At 44.8% G+C, this 19,755-nt stretch overlaps 1 protein-coding gene across 7 annotated transcripts in view; it reads left to right on the top strand.

The window, feature by feature from the left end:
* The window catches only part of GDPD5 (glycerophosphodiester phosphodiesterase domain containing 5), a 333,808-nt gene that overhangs the window by 137,664 nt on the left and 176,389 nt on the right, over positions 1 to 19,755 (top strand). For all 7 annotated transcript variants that reach the window (XM_077451455.1, XM_077451453.1, XM_077451454.1 and 4 more), the window contains one exon: positions 15,652 to 15,824. In XM_077451455.1, the coding sequence (XP_077307581.1) occupies positions 15,708 to 15,824 (117 nt within the window). In that variant the 5' untranslated portion in view covers positions 15,652 to 15,707. The remainder of the gene's footprint in view (positions 1 to 15,651; positions 15,825 to 19,755) is intronic.

Below are 19,755 nucleotides of genomic sequence, written 5' to 3'. Positions count from 1 at the left end.
TATATATATATATATATATATATATATATATATATATATATATATATATATATATATATATATATATATATATATATATATATATTTTTTTTTTATTTTACTATTTTAGGCCAGTTTTTCTTTAGATAATAAAATAATCAGGAGATATCCATTACCATTTAACATCAAATGAAAGCCCAATTTGTCCTAACAAAAACGTGGTATAGTTTACACCTGGATGCACAAAGTAGTTGTGGTGATATGTACGGTTTTCCTAACATATGTTAAAATTGAAAATTGGGCTTGGGCATTAAGATTGGTTTTACCCTTTTGGTGCAAAGGGGTTAAAGTGCAAACAGTTTTATTTATTTTTAATTTATTTTTTACTTTTGTATATAGTATTGAATAGATTCTTTGTGGATAATTGGGTAAAGAGAATTTTGTTTTAAGCGATTAAAATCTCATTGAAGAGGTAGGGGGGGGGGTTCTTAGAATCTCAAAAAAAGCCGGTGATTGAAAGCTTTAAGGCCTGGAACAATATGAAAGGTTGCAGCTTGGTCAACCTCACAGTATGGAGTAATGATGATTATTGATTTCTGCTCCCATCTGTGAACAATTCCAGCACTTGGCCGCCTTTTATTGTGGACATTTATCTCATTTTCTATCCCATTAGCAGTCTATGTACAGACGTTGGATTTGATTGATCTGTAACATTCAATAATGTCATTCACCCACCAAGGTTCTGTTCTCCTTTTCCAAATCTACACCACCTCCCTGGGTTAGTTGATTGCTTCCCATGGCTTTCAATATTTATGTGGACGACACCCAAATCTACCTCTCCACCCTCCACGTGCCACTTCCCCTGATTTCTCTGTCAAAATCAATGGGTCAATTATCAACCCCCCCCCCCCCCCCCCAATATGCCAAGGTCCTAGGTGTAAATCTGGACTCGGAACAATCTTTTCGGCCCCACAATCGCTGTCCAAAGCTTGCCGCCTCAACCTCTGCAGCATCTCCAAGATGAGCCACTTCCTAAACAATGTCACCACAAAGCTTCTAATCAACTCCCATGACCTCTCTCGCCTCCACTATTACAATTACCTCCTCATTGACTTTCCTCTAAAAAGGCTATGTCCACTTCAGTCTGTCATGAACGCTGTTGCCAGGCTCCTCCACCTTACAAACAGCTCGGGATCTGCTACCCCTCTCTGCCAATTCCTCCCTTGGTTGCCACTCAAACAACAAATCAAATTGAAGGTACTAACGGTAACTTACAAAGCCATCCACACCGGGCCCCCAGCTACATCTCTAAACTGGTCTCAAAATACCATCCTAATCGTCCTCTTCGCTCCACCTAAGCCCTTGTACACACGGTCGGAGATTCCGACGGAATGTGTCCTATCGGACCGTTTTGTCGGATATTCCGTCTGTGTGTGGTCTGCATCGGACTGTTTCCGTCAGAATATCCAAGTTTTCCAACTTGCTGGTAAAATTTTCCCACAAAATGCTCTTATCGGACGTACTCCGATCATGTGTAGCCTACTCCGATGGACAAAGTGCCACGCATGCTCAGATCCAATTCCTAGACCAAAGCTATTGGCTACTAGCCTGAACGTAGTCCCGCCGTAACGAAATAACGTCATCCCGTTATGTACAATCGGATTTTCCGACAACTTAGTCCGACCGTGTGTATACAACATCACTTCCAGACCTCTAACGGAATTAATCCGTCAGAATTACTCCAACGGATTTGGTTGTCGGAATCTCCGACCGTGTATACAAGGGCTAAGACCTCCTTTTCTCTAGCTCCCTTGTCACCACCTCCCATTCTTGCCTCCAGGACTTCTCCCAGGCCTCTTCCATTCTATGGAACGCTCTACCCCCCAATCTGTCTGATTTACCTCCAACTTTGCCTTTAGACGATCCTTGAAAACCCTTCTCTTCAGAGAAGCCTATCCTGCTTTCACCTAACAACTCTACCTAAAAAATTTTCCATCAGCTTCTCCCCCACAGCTACTACCTTTTTTGAATCACTTGATCCTCCCTCTTAGATGGTAAGCTCTAAGGATCAGGGCCCTCTGATTTCTCCTGTATAGCATTATAACTGTACAATCTGCCCTCATGTTGCAAACTATTGGCACTGTATAAATTCTGTATAATAAGCTCTAAATCTGGCCAGCTTGGCCTGAGGGGAGCATTACTGTGCGACTATCCAGTAGTGGAAATCTGATTGTATTGCTAGAGAGATGCCGCTCCCAGCACAGGGTATGGAGTGATAAGCATATCGCACTAGACAGAAGTCCCTAAACAAATATTATCTGACTAGAGATGATGTTAAATATAGATCACCCCCCAGAGATCTCCTGTCCGCTTTGATATAAGGCTTTCTTCCTGTGCTTGGATTTTCATTGGGGAATGTGCATTATGTTCTCTGCAGGTATATTGGAACATGTATCTTTGTAACGTCGCAGCCTTCCACAAATTGTGGTATATTTCTGTGACGCTATATATAGATTGGCTGGATTCCTGTTTTAATACATTTAAGGCAGAGTGTGGTGTATTTTTAAGTACTCGCCCACTGAGTTATTATTGTAAGTTGGAAATCGCTTTGTCATTGCGTGCTTTTTGATAATTCTACTCATACCAAGAATTGTAAATGCTTCCTTTGTTGGTCATCCATATACAGCGCCTTGAAAAAGTATTCATACCCCTTCAAATGTTTCACCTTTTTGTCATGTTACAACCAAAAAACGTAAATGTATTTTATTGGGATTTTATGTGATGGAGCCCTGGTTCACGCTGATGCAATTTGTCATGTCAAATCGCGCGCCAAATCGGCGGCAATTGCACCGTCCTAAACGGTGCGGCACCACAGTGATTCCCAAAAGTAGTATATTTTGAAAACCGTTTATTTTACTTTCACTTCATAATTATGAGCCACTTTGTGTTGGTCTATCACATAAAATCCCAATAAAATACATTTTATGTTTTTGGTTGTAACATGACAAAATGTTCAAAAATTTTCAAGGGGTATGAATACTTTTTCCAGGCACTGTATCGGGAAATTAACATTTTCTACTTGGAGTCCAGTCCACTCGAGACTCTGTGTTACCCCCCCAAAAAACAATATATTTTTTATTTAATTTTCCAAAGTCTTTAGGCCAGCCATGGCCTGAGTCTTCTTACGTTTCGGCTCTCTTCTAGACTGAATGTTCCTTACTGATGCCGAGAGAGTTGATAAAGTAACGAGATCATTGCCACTCTTTGCAGCAGTACGTTGCGAATTAAGGGGGCCATGATGAAGCCCCCCCCATCACGCCCTGCACTACAAAGTATGTACTCAACCTTTCAGGTTGAATGACATCATGGACCTCATTCAACCTTAACCTTGACCACTGAGGACACTTTGTGGTGAAGAAGAGATACTGAAGGGGACGGCGAGCAGTGACTGTTGCTAAACCCTGGCACTACACGCCACATGCCCCAAGTCTTCTGAGTGCTCCGGGTCTTCTGAGGAGTAACTGATGCCATCATTCAAGAATAATTCTGTAGACCAGGTGTGTCCAACCAACCCGTGGCCCAGGGACCATATGCGGCTCGAGAGAGCTATGAATGTGGCTTAACTACAAATTCGTAAACTTAAAAAATTAGATTTTTTTTGGGGGGGGGGGGGGGGATTTGTTTTGTAAAAACACGTTTTACACTTGGTGAACACATGCGACCGAAGAAAAATTTTATGGCGCATCTCTACTGAACTTTTAGAAGTTTATTTTCCTAAAAAATCTCCCACTCTTCACCATCGCACCTTATTCATGTCATCTGTTTTTGACAGACCTATATTTGTGAGCAACTACAGTGTATTACCAAAAGTATTGGGACACCTGCCTTTACACGCACGCGACCCTTAATGACGTCTTAGTCCGTAGGGTTTAATATTGAGTTGGCACACCCTTTGCAGCTATAACAGCTTCAACTCTTCTGAGAAGGCTGTCCACAAGGTTTAGGAGTGTCAATGGATAGTTTGATAGTTTCAGAAGAGCATTTGTGAGGCCAGGTGCTGATGTGGACAAGAAGGCCTGGCTCACAGTCTCCACTCTAATTCGGGTTGAGGTCAGGACTATGTGCAGGCCAGTCAAGTTCCTCCACCCCAAACTCGCTCACCCATGTCTTTATGGACCTTGCTGTATTTTCAAGGATGAAGCACACGAAGGGCAAAATTAGAACCAAAATATCTAATGAGCACCTTGAGAAATCATTGAGAATTGCTACTAAATCCATCCAGCCAGATATTGATGAGTGAGTTTATCAAAAATCATGTCAAATATAACACTAGTTTTATGTTGCTCTTTTAATGTTATAAAAAATATTACTAAACATATTTTTTATTGCTCAGATAGGTACATTATCTATATCAGTGATCGGTAACTTGTGATCTGCCCAACTTTTTCTGCTCATCAGCGATCCCTAATATTGGTGTATTTTATATGTCCCAAAACAATTCCTCTTCTTCCAATGTGGCCCAGGAAGGTCAAAAGGTTGGACACCTCTGTAATAACTGATGTCGTCCAAGAATTCTGTAGACAAGTGCTGTACGTTTCAAACTTTGCTAAAATATTAGCGTTGAGATTTTTTATTTTTTATTTTTGTATCGGGCATATCCATTTCAACTTTGACTAGTCACTAGTACATATTCTCTGTAATTTAGAATTCTGATGGGTATATAAATAAGTGAGTTAGAGACTCTGGTATTTCAGACTACTGGTTTCTCTATTTAAAGCACAGGCTATCGATCTAGAAGCCCGAGGGTGCCCTGCAGGCCCGGACTGGCCATAGGGCAGACCGGGCATTAAAAAATAAATAGAATATCCCTGAATGTTGGCTAAGTGTGTTTTTATTTTTTTCAGTCTACAAATGGGAAAAAATTTTTGTAAGGCTTTATTTTTGTGTGACCTCATTTTATTTTTTTTGTAACTTCTGTGCCCATGACACCAGTACAAGTGGTACACTGTGTCTGGGGAAAAATAGTACAGGTACATTTTTTTAATTTTTTTGTCCACTTTGGTGCATTGGCAGCCCATTTAGAATGGACCAGCCTGCCTGCACGCAACTCGTAATAACATGCATAATACAAGACACTAAATCAGACAGAATGAGCTCCTTAACCACTTAAAGCAGTAGTAAACCCGCTAATGCTGTTTTTATTTTTTTTTTTTTTTTTTTTTTTTTTACCACCTGCAAAGCAAAAGACAATGAGCTAGTATGCACCGCATACTAGCTCATTATGAAATACCTTAGAACGAGGCCCCGACATCTGGCCCGATCCAAGCCGAGGGAGCCGACATGCTCTCTCTGCGTTTCTTCCGGGTATCGCGGCTCCAGCGATGTGAGTGGCCGGAGCCGCGATATCGTCACTCCTGCGAATGCGCGCGGGAGATTTCATCCCGGCCGGCCGGTGTCTTGTCATATAAGGTCCCCCATCCGATAGTGTCCGCTGCGTACTGCGCATGCACAGTACACAGCAACACAGATTCCGAAAATTGCCGAGGATGAACGGCGCCTGCGCCGTGAGTCCAGGTTCTATCCCCACTATCCAAGTGGACATAGAGTAGGAATATAAAAGAACCCTATGTCCGCTTGGATGGTGGGGCTACCACCTCCACTCACGGCGCAGGCGCCGTTCAACTTCGGGGATTTTCCGAAGCTTCGTCTGTTCCGTACTGCGCATGCGTAGTACGGGGCAGACGCTATATGATGGCCGGACACTATATGGCACAACACCGGCCGGCCACTGCCGGACTTTCAGCCGAGAATCCCCTTGTGCGCATGCGCCGCTGCAGTCAGCGGCGCATACCGAGGGGAATATCTCCTAAACCGTACAGGTTTAGGAGATATTTTTTTTTACCTACAGGTAAGCCTTATTGTAGGCTTTCCTGTAGGTAAAAGTAAAAAAAAAAAAGTATACAACCACTTTAAGGACTAGCCTCATTTTTGAGATTTTGGTGTTTACAAGTTAAGTTTTTTTTTTTTCTAGAAACTTAGAACCCCCAAACATTATAGATTTTTTTTTTTTTTCGAACACCATAGAGAATAAAATGGCAGTCATTGCAATACTTTTTATCACATGGTATTTGCGCAGCGGTCTTACAAGTGCACTTTTTTGTGAAAAAATTCACTTTCTTGATCATACATCACGTGACACAGAGCTTTCATTACATAGTGGGTTAGATAGGCACCTTCAGTGATTGGACACTGTTTAACCCCAATTAAGGAGAATTCTTCCCCTATATAACCCCTCCTATATGGGGAGCACCTCAGTTTTTTTCCGCCAGAGTCTAAGGTGGTTGATCACGTAAAACATGTGCTATGAAGAAAAGCTCTATTAGGTCCCCCCAATATGAATCCGGTGTATAGATTGCATTCATATTTTTGCCACCCAAATGCATTATTTTACATATTTCTACATTAAACCCCATTTGCCATGTAGTTGCCCACCCCATTCATTTGTTCAGATCTTCTTACAAGGTTTCCACATCTTGCGGGGAAGTTATTGCCCTGCTTAGCTTAGTATCGTCTGCAAATACAGAGATTGAACTGTTTCCCCCATCCTCGAGGTCGTTTATGAATAAATTAAATAGGATTGGTCCCAGCACAGAACCTGGGGGACCCCACTACCCACCCCTGACCATTCCGAGTACTCCCCATTTATCACCACCCTCTGAACCCGCCCTTGTAGCCAGTTTTCAATCCATGTACTCACCCTATGGTCCATGCCAACAGACCTTATTTTGTACAGTAAATGTTTATCGGGATGTGTCAAATGCTTTTGCAGGTAAATGAATCTTTAAAAAAAAAAAGCCTCTTTTTTTTAATCCCCATATTTAGGATATAACCTGGTATCGCGCAAACCCACCACCACATCCAAAATGCCCCCTGACAGTGTGCAGGGGTTCTTCCGCATAGTCAAATTAGAGATTGATGCATCTGTGCAGGAGCTCTGCCATGTCCTTCATTCACAAAGATCTGTAAATGAATGAACTAGAAGTCCCATCTGCCATCCCAAAGCTGAAAATCTATACCTCTATGCAGACCAGTAGCTAAAAAGAGTCTGCAGGGGCCTGGCACTGCACCCACAATACACCGATCATGCTTGCAATGCGTTGTAGGCTCAATTGCGAAGAAAAAAAAATCATTAAAATATTTTAATATCTAATTTTAAAAACTGTAGTAATTGCTTTTTTTTTTTTAAAGGTAGACTTACACGATCCGAAAATCGTACGGAAAATACCGCTTTCGAAGCGATCGTATGATAATCTGATCGTTAGTACAGAGCTTTCGAGAGCCGATTAGGACAGTACATCCGATATTATTCTATCGGACATGCACGGAAATTTTTTTCGTACGATGCCAGATTGTACGATTTTCGTTTAATCAGTACAGCTATCGTTCGAAAATGCATTACAAACACATGACATCACTTCCGAATTTTTTTTCTGTCGTGCGGGAATTTTCGTGACTTTAGTAAACTCATCAGATTCGATCTGAGATTAGCATGCAATAAAAAACGGATGATCATTCGTCCGATAATCTCATCGTGTGTATGGGGCATTAATGTTTAAAAATATAAGACAGAACTTTTAAAATGAAATAAACATGTTAAGGCCGCGTGCAAAAAGGAGGTAAATATCCCGCTTTTAATGGTAATATTTTGTAAAGGCACCTCTGTTAGGCTATGTATCCATGCGCACACAGGTGTTTTCAGGTGTATTAGAAGAGGAGCGTTTACTGGCTGAAAAAAAATAAAAATAAATCATATTCAGTAGAGGAGCTTTTGGGCAGGTAAAACACTGAAGGTGCTTTTAAATGCACCTAAAACGCCAAGATGGGTTTAGCACTTCAGCATTCATTGTAATGGCAAGAATAAATTAATATTCTGGCCAATTAAATCAATGAACGCTCAAACACTTGAGCCTAAACGCATGTGCAAAACGCAGCTTTTGAAGCTGCTTATTCCAAATAGGAGCAAAAGCGTTTAGGGCAGTACTATATATATATATATATATATATATATATATATATATATATATATATATATATATATATATATATATATATATATATATATATATATATATATATATATATAAAAAAATATTCTCTCCTGTATGCATGAAGGCCGTAAGCTGTTGCGATTTTATGTAATTGGGTTAAGTTTATTATACAGACTGATAGTTAATTTCAGGTAGGGTTATAAAGCTTGGGCAAAAGTGCTGTAGAAATTAGTTTTAAATATAACTCATGCAGTTGAGGAACAAACGCTTTTCAGGATTGCGATAAGTGCCAGACGAGGCGGCAGTTTAGAGCCTTTGTATGGAGTCAGCCAAAATGCGCGATTTTGGCTGAATGGAACTAAATTAATCCCACGGCGTGTTTTCATTTCCTCTCCAGCAGTTGCTTTTTTGCCGCGAGATGATTATTTTACCGGCTTACGGAAGGTTGATGAAGTGGGGAAGGTGAAAAGGTGAAACGGCTATTAAGTCGCGGAGGAGGGGTGGCGTTTACGTTTTCAGAGCACTTGGTCCACTTATGACACATCAATGTGTTTAAGCCGTGGTAGAGGTGGCACGGAACGCACATCCACCGGGGGGGACAGTCACAAAGTGTCGCAGACCAATATTCGTGTAAGTGTTTCGCTGTTCTGTTTTCTTAGAAATGGAGGATTTTTGAGCGTTTATTTTCTGTTTTGCAAATCCCCGTGTTCTTTTCAAAAAGCACAATCATTTTTTATAATTTATACTTCAATAATAAATTTTTATCTTTTTTTTTTTTTTTTTTTTTCTAAATTGTAAATATACATTTTACGCAATTTTTTTTTTTTTTTTTTTTTTTTTTAATACTTTGCCCATACAGCCTGATATAATAGGTTTACTTTAGGATGAAAGCAAGCAGGCAGTTTTACCCATACAGCATACATTTCTGTGTTTTCCGGTGCCTGGAAAGCAAGGAAGTGCAATATATTGCCAGCAGTCTCTTACTGACTAGCTTGCTGGATGCTGTCCAAGCAGTAGTGATGGACGAACTTCCGACGGGACGTTTCGCGAACGCGAAATGCGAACGGACCCAAACGTTCACGAAACCGAACGTTCGCCGCGGGCCCCATTGACTTCAATGGGAGGCGAACTTTGCAAACCTTCATGTCGAATTTGCGGCCACGTGGTAATTATTAGGGGGTAAAACGTAGTCCCACCATCTGGACAATGACATAATACATGTATGAGGTGAATTTGGGATCGATAACTACAAGCATTTTTATTTTATTTGGGAAATTGTTCTAACAATTCAGGACTATGGAGCTAATGAAGGCAATGGAGGAGAGGGAAGGTCAGGGACCAGGGTAGGCAAAGAAGAGGGTGCAGGAGATGATCACCAGCAGCGTGACATACCGGAATGACACATGCACCGTGATAGAGGCATCTGACAGCAGCACCGTAATACAGAGCACTGACAGCAGCACCGTGACATACAGCGCTGACAGCAGCACCGTGACATACAGCGCTGACAGCAGCACCGTGACATACAGCGCTGACAGCAGCACCGTGACATACAGCGCTGACAGCAGCACCGTGACATACAGCGCTGACAGCAGCACCGTGACATACAGCGCTGACAGCAGCACCGTGACATACAGCGCTGACAGCAGCACCGTGACATACAGCGCTGACAGCAGCACCGTGACATACAGCGCTGACAGCAGCACCGTGACATACAGCGCTGACAGCAGCACCGTGACATACAGCGCTGACAGCAGCACCGTGACATACAGCGCTGACAGCAGCACCGTGACATACAGCGCTGACAGCAGCACCGTGACATACAGCGCTGACAGCAGCACCGTGACATACAGCGCTGACAGCAGCACCGTGACATACAGCGCTGACAGCAGCACCGTGACATACAGCGCTGACAGCAGCACCGTGACATACAGCGCTGACAGCAGCACCGTGACATACAGCGCTGACAGCAGCACCGTGACATACAGCGCTGACAGCAGCACCGTGACATACAGCGCTGACAGCAGCACCGTGACATACAGCACTGACAGCAGCACCGTAAGCAGCCCCAGGAGGAAGTCAGCACAGCACAGGGATGGTGTGATCCCCTCATAATAAGAACCCCCAGGAGGAAGTCAGCACAGCACAGGGATAGTGTGATCCCTTCATAATAAGAACCCCCAGGAGGAAGTCAGCACAGCACAGGGATATCATAAGCAGCCCCAGTAGAAATATGACACCGCTCAACCTCTTCAAAGAGGAGGGTAGGGGCATATAGTACGGTGTGCTTTTTTGGGTCAAGGAAGTGAGCCAAATGAATTAAGAAGGTCTGTGTGCTTGATTAAAAAAATAGTTTATAGACATATACATGGTCTACTGGTCACATGTGTTGAATTCCTCCGAGATCCATGCCTCATTCATTTTTAGAAATGTGAGGTAGTTAACACTGTGGTGAGCTAGGCGAGTACGCTTATCGGTCACAATCCCCCCTGCTGCGCTGAACGTCCTTTCGGACAGGACACTGGATGAGGGGCAAGCCAACAGTTCGATTGCAAATTGGGCAAGCTCTGGCCAGAGGTCAAGCCTGCCCACCCAGTAGTCTAGGGGTTCATCACTCCTCAGAGCGTCCACATCGGCCGTTAACCCAATGTAGTCGGACACCTGACGGTCTAGGCGTTCCCTGATGCTGGATCCGGATGACACCTGTCGATGGGTCGGCTGAAAGAATGACCTCATATCCGAAGTCACCAACACATCTTCAAACCGGCCTCTTCTTGCAGGCGCTGTTGGATTGGTACCCGCAAATCCTTCTCTGGGAGTGGGAATTGCTCCTCTGCCAGCGCACGCAAAAGCAGAATGCAGCATTTCTCGAAGCAAGGCCTGGAAGTGCTGCATTCTGACAGCCCTCTGCGACGGCGGTAACATTTCCGCCATTTTGTGTTTGTACCGGGGGGTCTAAGTACGTTGCCACCCAGTACTGGTCCTTGACCCTCATGCTTTTTATACGGGGGTCCCTATTAAAACACTGGAGCATGAAGGCCCCCATTTGCACTAAAGTGGAAGCGGTGTGGTGGCCTGGCTCCTGCTCATCATCCAGGATAATGTCGTCCTCTTCATTCTCCTCTCCCCATCCTCGCACAACAGGGATCCCAGAAAGGTTTAAAGCATGCTCTTCTTGCTCCTGCTCATCCGCCCCGGCACCATCCTCCTCTGACTCCTCATCAGACTCCTGTTGTTGACTTGTCTCAGATAGAGTAGCCCCCCCTGGGAATTCATCCAGCATTGCGACTTCCTCATCTTCCCGCTCCTGCTCCTCCACAGCCTGATCAATGACACGACGCAATGCACGCTCCAGAAAGAAGGCATAAGGTACCATGTCACTGATGGCGCCATGGCTGCGACTGACCAGTTTGGTGATCTCCTCAAATGGCCGCAGAAGTCTGCATGTGTCGCGCATGAGCAGCCACTGGCGCGGTGAAAAAAAACCCAGCTCCCCAGAACCGTTTCTTTCGCAGAGTTCATACAGGTAGACGTTAACTGCACGTTTCTGCTGGAGCAGCCTATCAAGCATATAGAAGGTTGAGTTCCATCGCGTCGGGCAATCGCAAATAAGACGTCTGACCGGCAGATGGTGTCGCCGCTGAATGTCAGCAAGGCGAGCCATGGCCGTGTAAGATCTTCTGAAATGGGCCGAGATTTTCCTTGCCTGCCGCAAGATGTCCTGGACCCCAGGGTATTTGACAAGGAATCGCTGCACGACCAAGTTTAAGACGTGTGCCATGCACGGCACGTGCGTGATTTTGCCCTGTTTCAATGCGCTAAGCAGATTGGCACCGTTGTCACACACCACTTTACCAACTGTCAAATTGAGCGGTGTTAGCCACTCATCTGCCTGTGAACGCAAAGCTGAAAGGAGTGCCGGGCCAGTGTGGCTCTTTGCTTCCAGGCACAACAGACGCAGCACGGCATGGCAACGTCTCACCTGGCATGTGGAATAGGTTCTGGGGAGCTTGGGCGGTGCAGTGGAAGAGACGCTAGCAGCGGAAAAGGAGGAGGCAGCTGAGGAGGAGAGGGAGGAGGATGGAGTAGGAGGAGGAGAAGAAGAGTCAGGCCTGCATGCAATCCGTGGCGGTAAAACCAAATCTACACGGGTGCCACGGGTTACATGCTTGACGGCCGTCAGAAGGTTCACCCAGTGGGCAGTAAAACTGATATACCTTCCCTGCCCGTGTTTGCTAGACCACGTGTCTGTGGTCAGATGTATCTTGGCACCGACACTGTGTGCCAGAGATACATTCACTTGCCGCTGAACATGGCCATATAGCTCTGGGATGCCCTTCTCTGAGAAATACTTCCTTCCTGGGACCTTCCATTGTGGTGTTCCAATGGCCACAAATTTGCGAAAGGCCTCCGAGTCCACCAGTTTATATGGCAGTAGTTGGCGGGCTATGAGTTCTGACAAGCCAGCCGCCAACCGTTGGGCAAGAGGGTTATCCGGCGTCATCATTTTTTTACGCTCAAACATTAGGCCCACGGAAGCCTGCCTTTTTGCAGAAAAATGTGAGCTTGGCGTGATGGAAGGTGGAGTGGAGGACAATTGTGAGGAGAGAGGAGAAGGAGAAGTAGAAGACGAGGCTGGACGGTGAGAGCCTGCAGTGTGGCTTTGTGTGTTCCGTTGCTCCCACTGGGCTCGGTGATGGCTGCTCATGTGCCTTCTTAAGGCGGTCGTCCCTAGGTGAGTATTGGGCTTACCGCGACTAACGCGTTGACTGCAAAGATTGCAGATGGCAACGCTATTGTCAGCAGCGGACACGTTAAAAAAAGCCCACACTGCGGAGCCATGTGCCGGTGTCCTGGGAGCGCCAGATGTGACCGTACATGGTCGATGACTCGCTCCTGATACATTTGCAGTCTGCTTTGTCCCTGCTGTGCAATGTAAGTCATTGCTGCTTCTCCTCCCTATCTGCTGGTCCATATCTCCCTCTGAACTCCCCTCCTCTTCCTCTCTTGTGGGCACCCACGTGACATCACTAGACACGTCATCATCAACGTCACCTTCCCCACCGCTATAAGTAGAGATCTCGGAGTAGGCAGCAACACCGGGGACCAACCTCCTCCTTGGGCTGATCTGGGTACTGGCGTCAGACTGCTGAGTAGCGCTTGTTGCTACCTCCTCTTCCTGATCCAATACCAAGAGTGGCTGCGCATCAGAAATGTCCTCTTGATATGGATCGGAAAATAATTCCAGTGACTCAAGCGGAAGGTATGTGGTGGTGGTGGTGGTGGTCGTGTTGTTGGTGGTAGTGTCTTTGGGGGTGCACATAGCAGAGAGTGAAGAAGAGGGTGCAGATCGAGAGGATGAGGAGGGTGCAGAAGAGTAAGGCTGAGCGAGCCACTCAACCAAGTCTGGTGCATCCTTTAAAGTAATTGAACGCACCTTCTGCAACTTCCCACTTTGGCTCAAGCCTGTTGCTCCTGCCCTACCCCTACCACCCCTGCGGAAGGGCCTGCCTCTTCCTCTGCCTGTCATTTTTTAAATGACCCTGTGACAAAACTCTTAGTCCCTATACCGATGAAGGACTGCTGCAGTATAGGGCAGCGGTCAGCAGTGGTGCACGTCAACCCTATCTATTGTGGACCGATAGCGGTCCTTACAGAACAGCAGACTGTACCGCACTCAAGCCTATGTACCGTAGCACCCTATACCAAGTTACCAGTCCTTATAAGAACTTTTGTGGAACAAGTGAGTTGTGAATGTTTAGCAGACTGCAGCAGAAGGGCAGCAGTCAAGTATAATATCCTTTCTATATTTGGAAGAAAGAATATTATACATGTACAAGCCTATTACTGTACCACTGATACCAGTCCTGAAAAGAACCTTTGTGGAACTAATAATAACAGCAAGTCTTTAAAATTACCCTCACTGCCTGACAACACTGCTTCCTTCCTGTCCCTATACAAATTGGCAAAAAAAGAGAACGATTAGTGGTTACTGGAACAGCTCTTTTGTGGACCTTGATAGTAACAGCTAATGATGATGATGATGATGATGATGATGATGAAAGACTAATCTGGCTGTCCCTGTAGCATACACCGTCCTTTCCCTTTCTCTAAACTAACAAAAGACACTCAGGCTGCTGCAAGAATCAGCAGCACAGCAAACCTATCAACACCTAACACCTATACCAGTCCTGAAAAGAACTTTTGTGTACCAAATAGCTAGTGGTTTATCTCTCCCTACTCCACACAGGAACCTGTCCCTATCGTAACAGAAGAAAGAATGTAAAATGGCCACCGGATCGGGTGTATTTATAGGTTAGGGGGAATGTACAAGTGTCCATGTGCTGTCATGTCTCAATTGGCTGTCCTGTATCACATGATAAACGTGTCACCAAAGGTTAAAGTTCTTGTATACATTAAACACGTAAGTCCGCCGCGGCGAACGACGGAAAAAGGCGTTCGAACGTGCGGACCGCGAATGTCGGAAATTCGCCGCGAAACGACCGCCGGGCGAACCGTTCGGCCATCACTACCAAGCAGCACTCATGTTTAGGCCCCGTTCACATAAGGCAAGTACTGCGCTTATGACCCTGATTCAAAATAGCAGCAGAATGCACAACACATTCAATAGGCTGCCCTATGCGTGTTTGTCTCCCAAAAGAAGTGCCTGCTTCTTCTTTTTTTTTTTTTTTTTTTTTTTTTTTGTGATAAGCTTTTGCTGCAATTGCCACGTGATTATGTCGCTTTGACAATAGCGGCAGAATTGCACCACATTGTAGTGTTAAAAGATGAGAGGATTCTACATTGTGGTAAACATGGCCCTGTCCCAACTTTTTTGGGATGTGTTGCTGCCATTAACTTCAAAATTACCTCCCCCCACCCCCAAAATGGTCCATTTTATGAGTTATGCCACATACACACGATCGTAATTTCGGCCAGCAAAAGACTGAGAGCTTTTCATCGGAAAATACGATCGTGTGTATGCTCCATCTGGATTTAGCTGTCCGAATGTCCGCCAGCAAAAATTTGAGAGCATGTTCTCAATTTTCTCAATGGAAAAACTTCCGATCCTGTGTATACAATTCCAATGCGCAAAAAGTCACGTATGCTCAGATTCAGCTACGAGACGAAATCTATTGGCTACTGGGTATGGAACTTCCTTTTTCTAGTCCCGTCGTACATGTTGTACGTCACCGGGTTCTTGGCGGTCAGAATTTGGTGTGACCGTGTGTATGCAAGACAGCTTGAGTGGAAAACCATCAGACCTTTTTCCGACCATAATCGTGTGTACGCGGCATAAAAGCTTTGATATATTTTCTCTTGTGGATAGAATACTGGTTTATGAGATTTAAAAATCATGGCAGTCTTTTTTTTATTTTTTTATTTTTTTTATATGTAGATTTCTTTTTTTGGAATTTATTTTACTAGAATTTTCCCCCATGAGAGTGGAATTACCCTCTTAAGGCTAAGGACTGGTAATCTGCAATATATAAAATTTTTGATCTTGGGTTTGGATATGCACATAGTGTGTATATAAAAAAAAATCTAGAATTATGTATGTCTATATATATATATATATATATATATATATATTTCTTACCTGGTTACTTTCCTTTCTTTGAAGGCATCACGGGCCCTAATGGAGATTTGAAAGCGGCCTGCTGAAGCGTTGGAGAGAGTATGGTAAAACACCAACCGCTACAGTACTACGAGCCTCAGCTGTGCCTGTCATGTCTGACTGGGATCTACGGTTGCCGCTGGAAACGGTATCAGCGGTCACATGATGACACCACTAAGGTAAGAGTGGGAGTGCATTGAACATTTGCATTTGTGAACATTGCATTATTTTTTTCCCCCCCTTTTGTCCATAATGGATACTGTATTAAAAAAATTAAAGGCATAGTTCACCTTTTACTAAAATAAAACTGCCTATGCAGATAAGGAGTGTCTATAGAACAAACTGTGCAGTTCTGACTAAAGATGAATAATGTCCTTGCTATAGGCATAGGCCATTTACATACTGTATGAAGCCTGACTGGAATACCCCCAGGACGTTGCTAAGATGTTGCCAAGTGAGGCCTTGCTTACTGAGCTCCCAAACACTGAGCTCAGAGCTACTGCATCAGGAGAGAGAGAGAGAGTGTGAGGGGGAGGTTTGAATCAGAGAAAGAGCTCACTCTTGTGATGGTGGAGGCGAGCAGTAGGTTAGGCCTCAGCAACGTCTTGGCAGTGTCCTGTAGCTAAAAACACATTGTGCAGCTTTGGCTAAAGTTGAATAATGCCCTTACTATAGATGTAGGACATTTACATACCTTCCAAAGCCTGACTGGAATGGACGTTGCTACGTGAGGCCTCTTTTTCTGATTCAAACCCCATCACATGCTTTTTCTCCCTCCTGATGTAGTAGCTCTGAGCTCAGAGTTTGGGAGCTCACTCCTGTGATGGTGGAGGTGAGCAGTGATGACTAGGCTTCGCTTAGCAACATCCCTGCAACGTTCTGGGAGTAGGCCAGCCCTGCAACGTTCTGGGAGTAGGCCAGCCCTGCAACGTTCTGGGAGTAGGCCAGCCCTGCAACGTTCTGGGAGTAGGCCAGCCCTGCAACGTTCTGGGAGTAGGCCAGCCCTGCAACGTTCTGGGAGTAGGCCAGCCCTGCAACGTTCTGGGAGTAGGCCAGCCCTGCAACGTTCTGGGAGTAGGCCAGCCCTGCAACGTTCTGGGAGTAGGCCAGCCCTGCAACGTTCTGGGAGTAGGCCAGCCCTGCAACGATCTGGAAGTAGGCCAGCCCAGCCTTCCTGAAGTACGTAAATGGCCTAAGCCTATAGCAAGGACGTTACTCAACTTTAGTCAGAGCTACACAGTTTTTCATCTACAAACGTCCCTTTTCTGTGTATGAACAAGGTATTAACCCCAAAATATTTGGTGGGATGTTATAGGCTACTTTGGGAACCAAAAAGTATAACTGAATAAAAAATAGCATTTATTACATAGAAAATAGAAGTGTCTTTACAGGCAAAATTGGTCAAATATAGGAAAACGGCTGTATACTAACATGACATATACAGTTTGAGTGACAATATCGCCTTTTCAACTCAACGCGTTTCAGGGGGAATTAAATCCTTTCTTCAGGGGTATTACGGGAGAGAGTCGCAACATTTAGGTTTATATATGAGCAAAGGATGTTTACAGCTGTAAGAAATATAAGTTCAATGTTCACTTCTGCTGAGCAATAGATAACCATGCGTCCCCAAATACAGGGCCCCACGCGACCCCTGCAAGGGTCCCCCAGCCAAAGATCCCACCAGGACTTGGACAAGGAAGCCAGGAATCTTAGTGGTGTCAAATGTGGAAAGTCACCACCAGCAGGGCGCAAGTGCAGTGCATTTTTGCACTGCTGGGTGGTGACACCTAACATTTGACACCACTAAGATGCCTGGCTTCCTTGTTTGTTATGGCTGTAAACATCCTTTGCTCATCATATATGAACCTAAATGTTGCAAAGGCTGTTTAGAGCCATAAAACAAGGAAGCCAGCAATCTTAGGCCGCGTACACACGGGCGGATTGTCTGCCCAACTAAGTTCGTCAGACAATCCGACAGACAGTCCGTTCAAAATTTGAATGAACGGACTTGACCACACACGATGAGCAGACAGTCCGCTGAAAGCGTGCGTGATGACGTGTACAGCACGTACGACGGGACTAGAAAAACGACATCCTATACACTGCAATGCAACCTTCGGCCGTGTAAATCCTTTCTGAGCATGCGCCATACTTAGTCCGTCCAACTTGCCTACACACGAGCGGACTGTCCGCTGAAACCAAGTTTGGACGGACAAAACCAAGTTTGAACGGACAAAGTTACGGAAATTCCGTAAGACTTTGTTCGTCAGACAGTCCGCTGAAAAAGTCCGCTGAAGCCCACACACGAGCGGATTGTCCGCTGAAACACGGTTCAGCGGACTAAGTTGGACAGACAATCCGCCCGTGTGTACGCGGCCTTAGTGGTGTCAGATGTGGAGTGTCACCCCAAGCAGGGCAAACGTGCAGTGCACTTTTGGTGGTGACACGCTGCATTTGATACCACTAAGATTCCTGGCTTCCTTGTCCAACCCCTGGTGGGACCCTTGACTGGAGACCACACTTGCGGGGGTCACGTGGGGCCCTGTATGTGGAAACTTATGGTTATCTCCATCCTGCACCAGAAGCCAACTTTGTTTTTAATTTCTTATGGCTGTAAACATCCTTTGCTCATTCTATATGAACCTAAGGCCCCTTTCACACTTGTACGACCTGAAAGTCGCGCGACTTGAAGCAATGCCTGTGTAATCTGGAGGTCTACGGACCTAAAGTCGCATAAAAGTCAGACCAAAGTAGTGCAGGTCTTACTTTGAAGTCACACAGATATGAACTGTACTCATTGGAAATCGTGGGGTACGACTTGTCATGCGACTTTGCAGTCCCAAGTCTTGAGACAAGTCACACAAGTGTGAAAGGAGCCTAAATGTTGTGAGACTCTCTTAATACCCCTGAAAAAAGGCTTGCTTACAGACAATGCTATTTTTTTTATTCAATTATACTTTCTGGCTCCCCAAGTTACCTATAAAGTCCCACCGAATATTTGGGTTATTACGGTACCTTTTTGTGCCTAGTGATTCCAGGGATGTTTGCATATACATAGACCGTTTTTTTGACAAAGGTGAACTAACCCTTTAAACTTTTCCATCAAATTTTTGTGACCCCATTTGGGGAGAATCTCAGTTCCTGTGAAAGGAAATGGGGTGGATCGGTTGTCACCAAAAAAAATAACTTGTCAGAGATTCTAATACTTCCCGTTCTCACACGAAATTTTTTTTTTCTTTGTATCAATGTTGGTATTTCACAGATACAGAGGGTGTTGGTGAAGGTTTTGGTTGTATGACACAGCATAATTGAATTGTTTTGGGGGTTGTGTGAAATCCTAGAGGCCGCCTAGAGTCCTGGCGTGGTAAGGTAATCTGCCGCTATGCAGTCCTAATAATGTTAGCATAGGAGGGCCTTTGCTCACCGGAAGCTCTCATGGATTCCTCTGAGATTTTAGGATGTGAAATGGATACATTGCATCTCCGCACGCTCATCGCATTCCATGATGTATAGCTGAGCAGAATCAAGATAATGTTACAAGTACACTGCGGCCAATGCGGTCAGAGAGAGATCCCTTCTACACTATCTGCTTATCATAGCCTTGTGCAGCGAAAGATTACACACAATAAAAGCAAAACTAGAAACCACACTATATATATATATATATATATATATATATATATATATATATATATATATATGTGTGTATTTATTTTGGTGTCTGAAGATAAAAACTGTACAGCTCTGACTAAAGTTGAATAATGCCCTTTGCTATGTTAGCGGTTTCTAGGGATGAGCTTCGCGTTAGAGTCGAACGTATGTGCCCGTTCGGCGAATTCCGAACGTTATGGGCCGTTCGTGCCAAATTCGTGTGGCGCTCACGGCCCACAATGCACTGCGCCATCGCAGTGCATTGCTGGCTCATGATTGGCCAAGCATGCACTGTGACCCCGCATGCTTGGCCAATCACAGCGCCGGCAGCGAGAAGAGCCATGATTGGCCACAGGCAGGATGCCTGTGGCAAATCATAGCTCAGGCTGTGTAGTTCACGCCCCACACTATATAAGGCCGCCAGCGCGGCGGCCTTGTGTAGTTGGCGTCTGTAGAAGT

The sequence above is a fragment of the Lithobates pipiens genome, unplaced genomic scaffold (assembly GCF_037356315.1).
Source record: "Lithobates pipiens isolate NorthernLeopardFrog02 unplaced genomic scaffold, aLitPip1_a1.2 Scaffold_23, whole genome shotgun sequence".
In the NCBI taxonomy this organism is placed as follows: domain Eukaryota; kingdom Metazoa; phylum Chordata; class Amphibia; order Anura; family Ranidae; genus Lithobates; species Lithobates pipiens.
The sequence above is the reverse complement of the archived record's forward strand: the minus strand, read 5'-3'. Positions and strand labels throughout refer to the sequence as shown.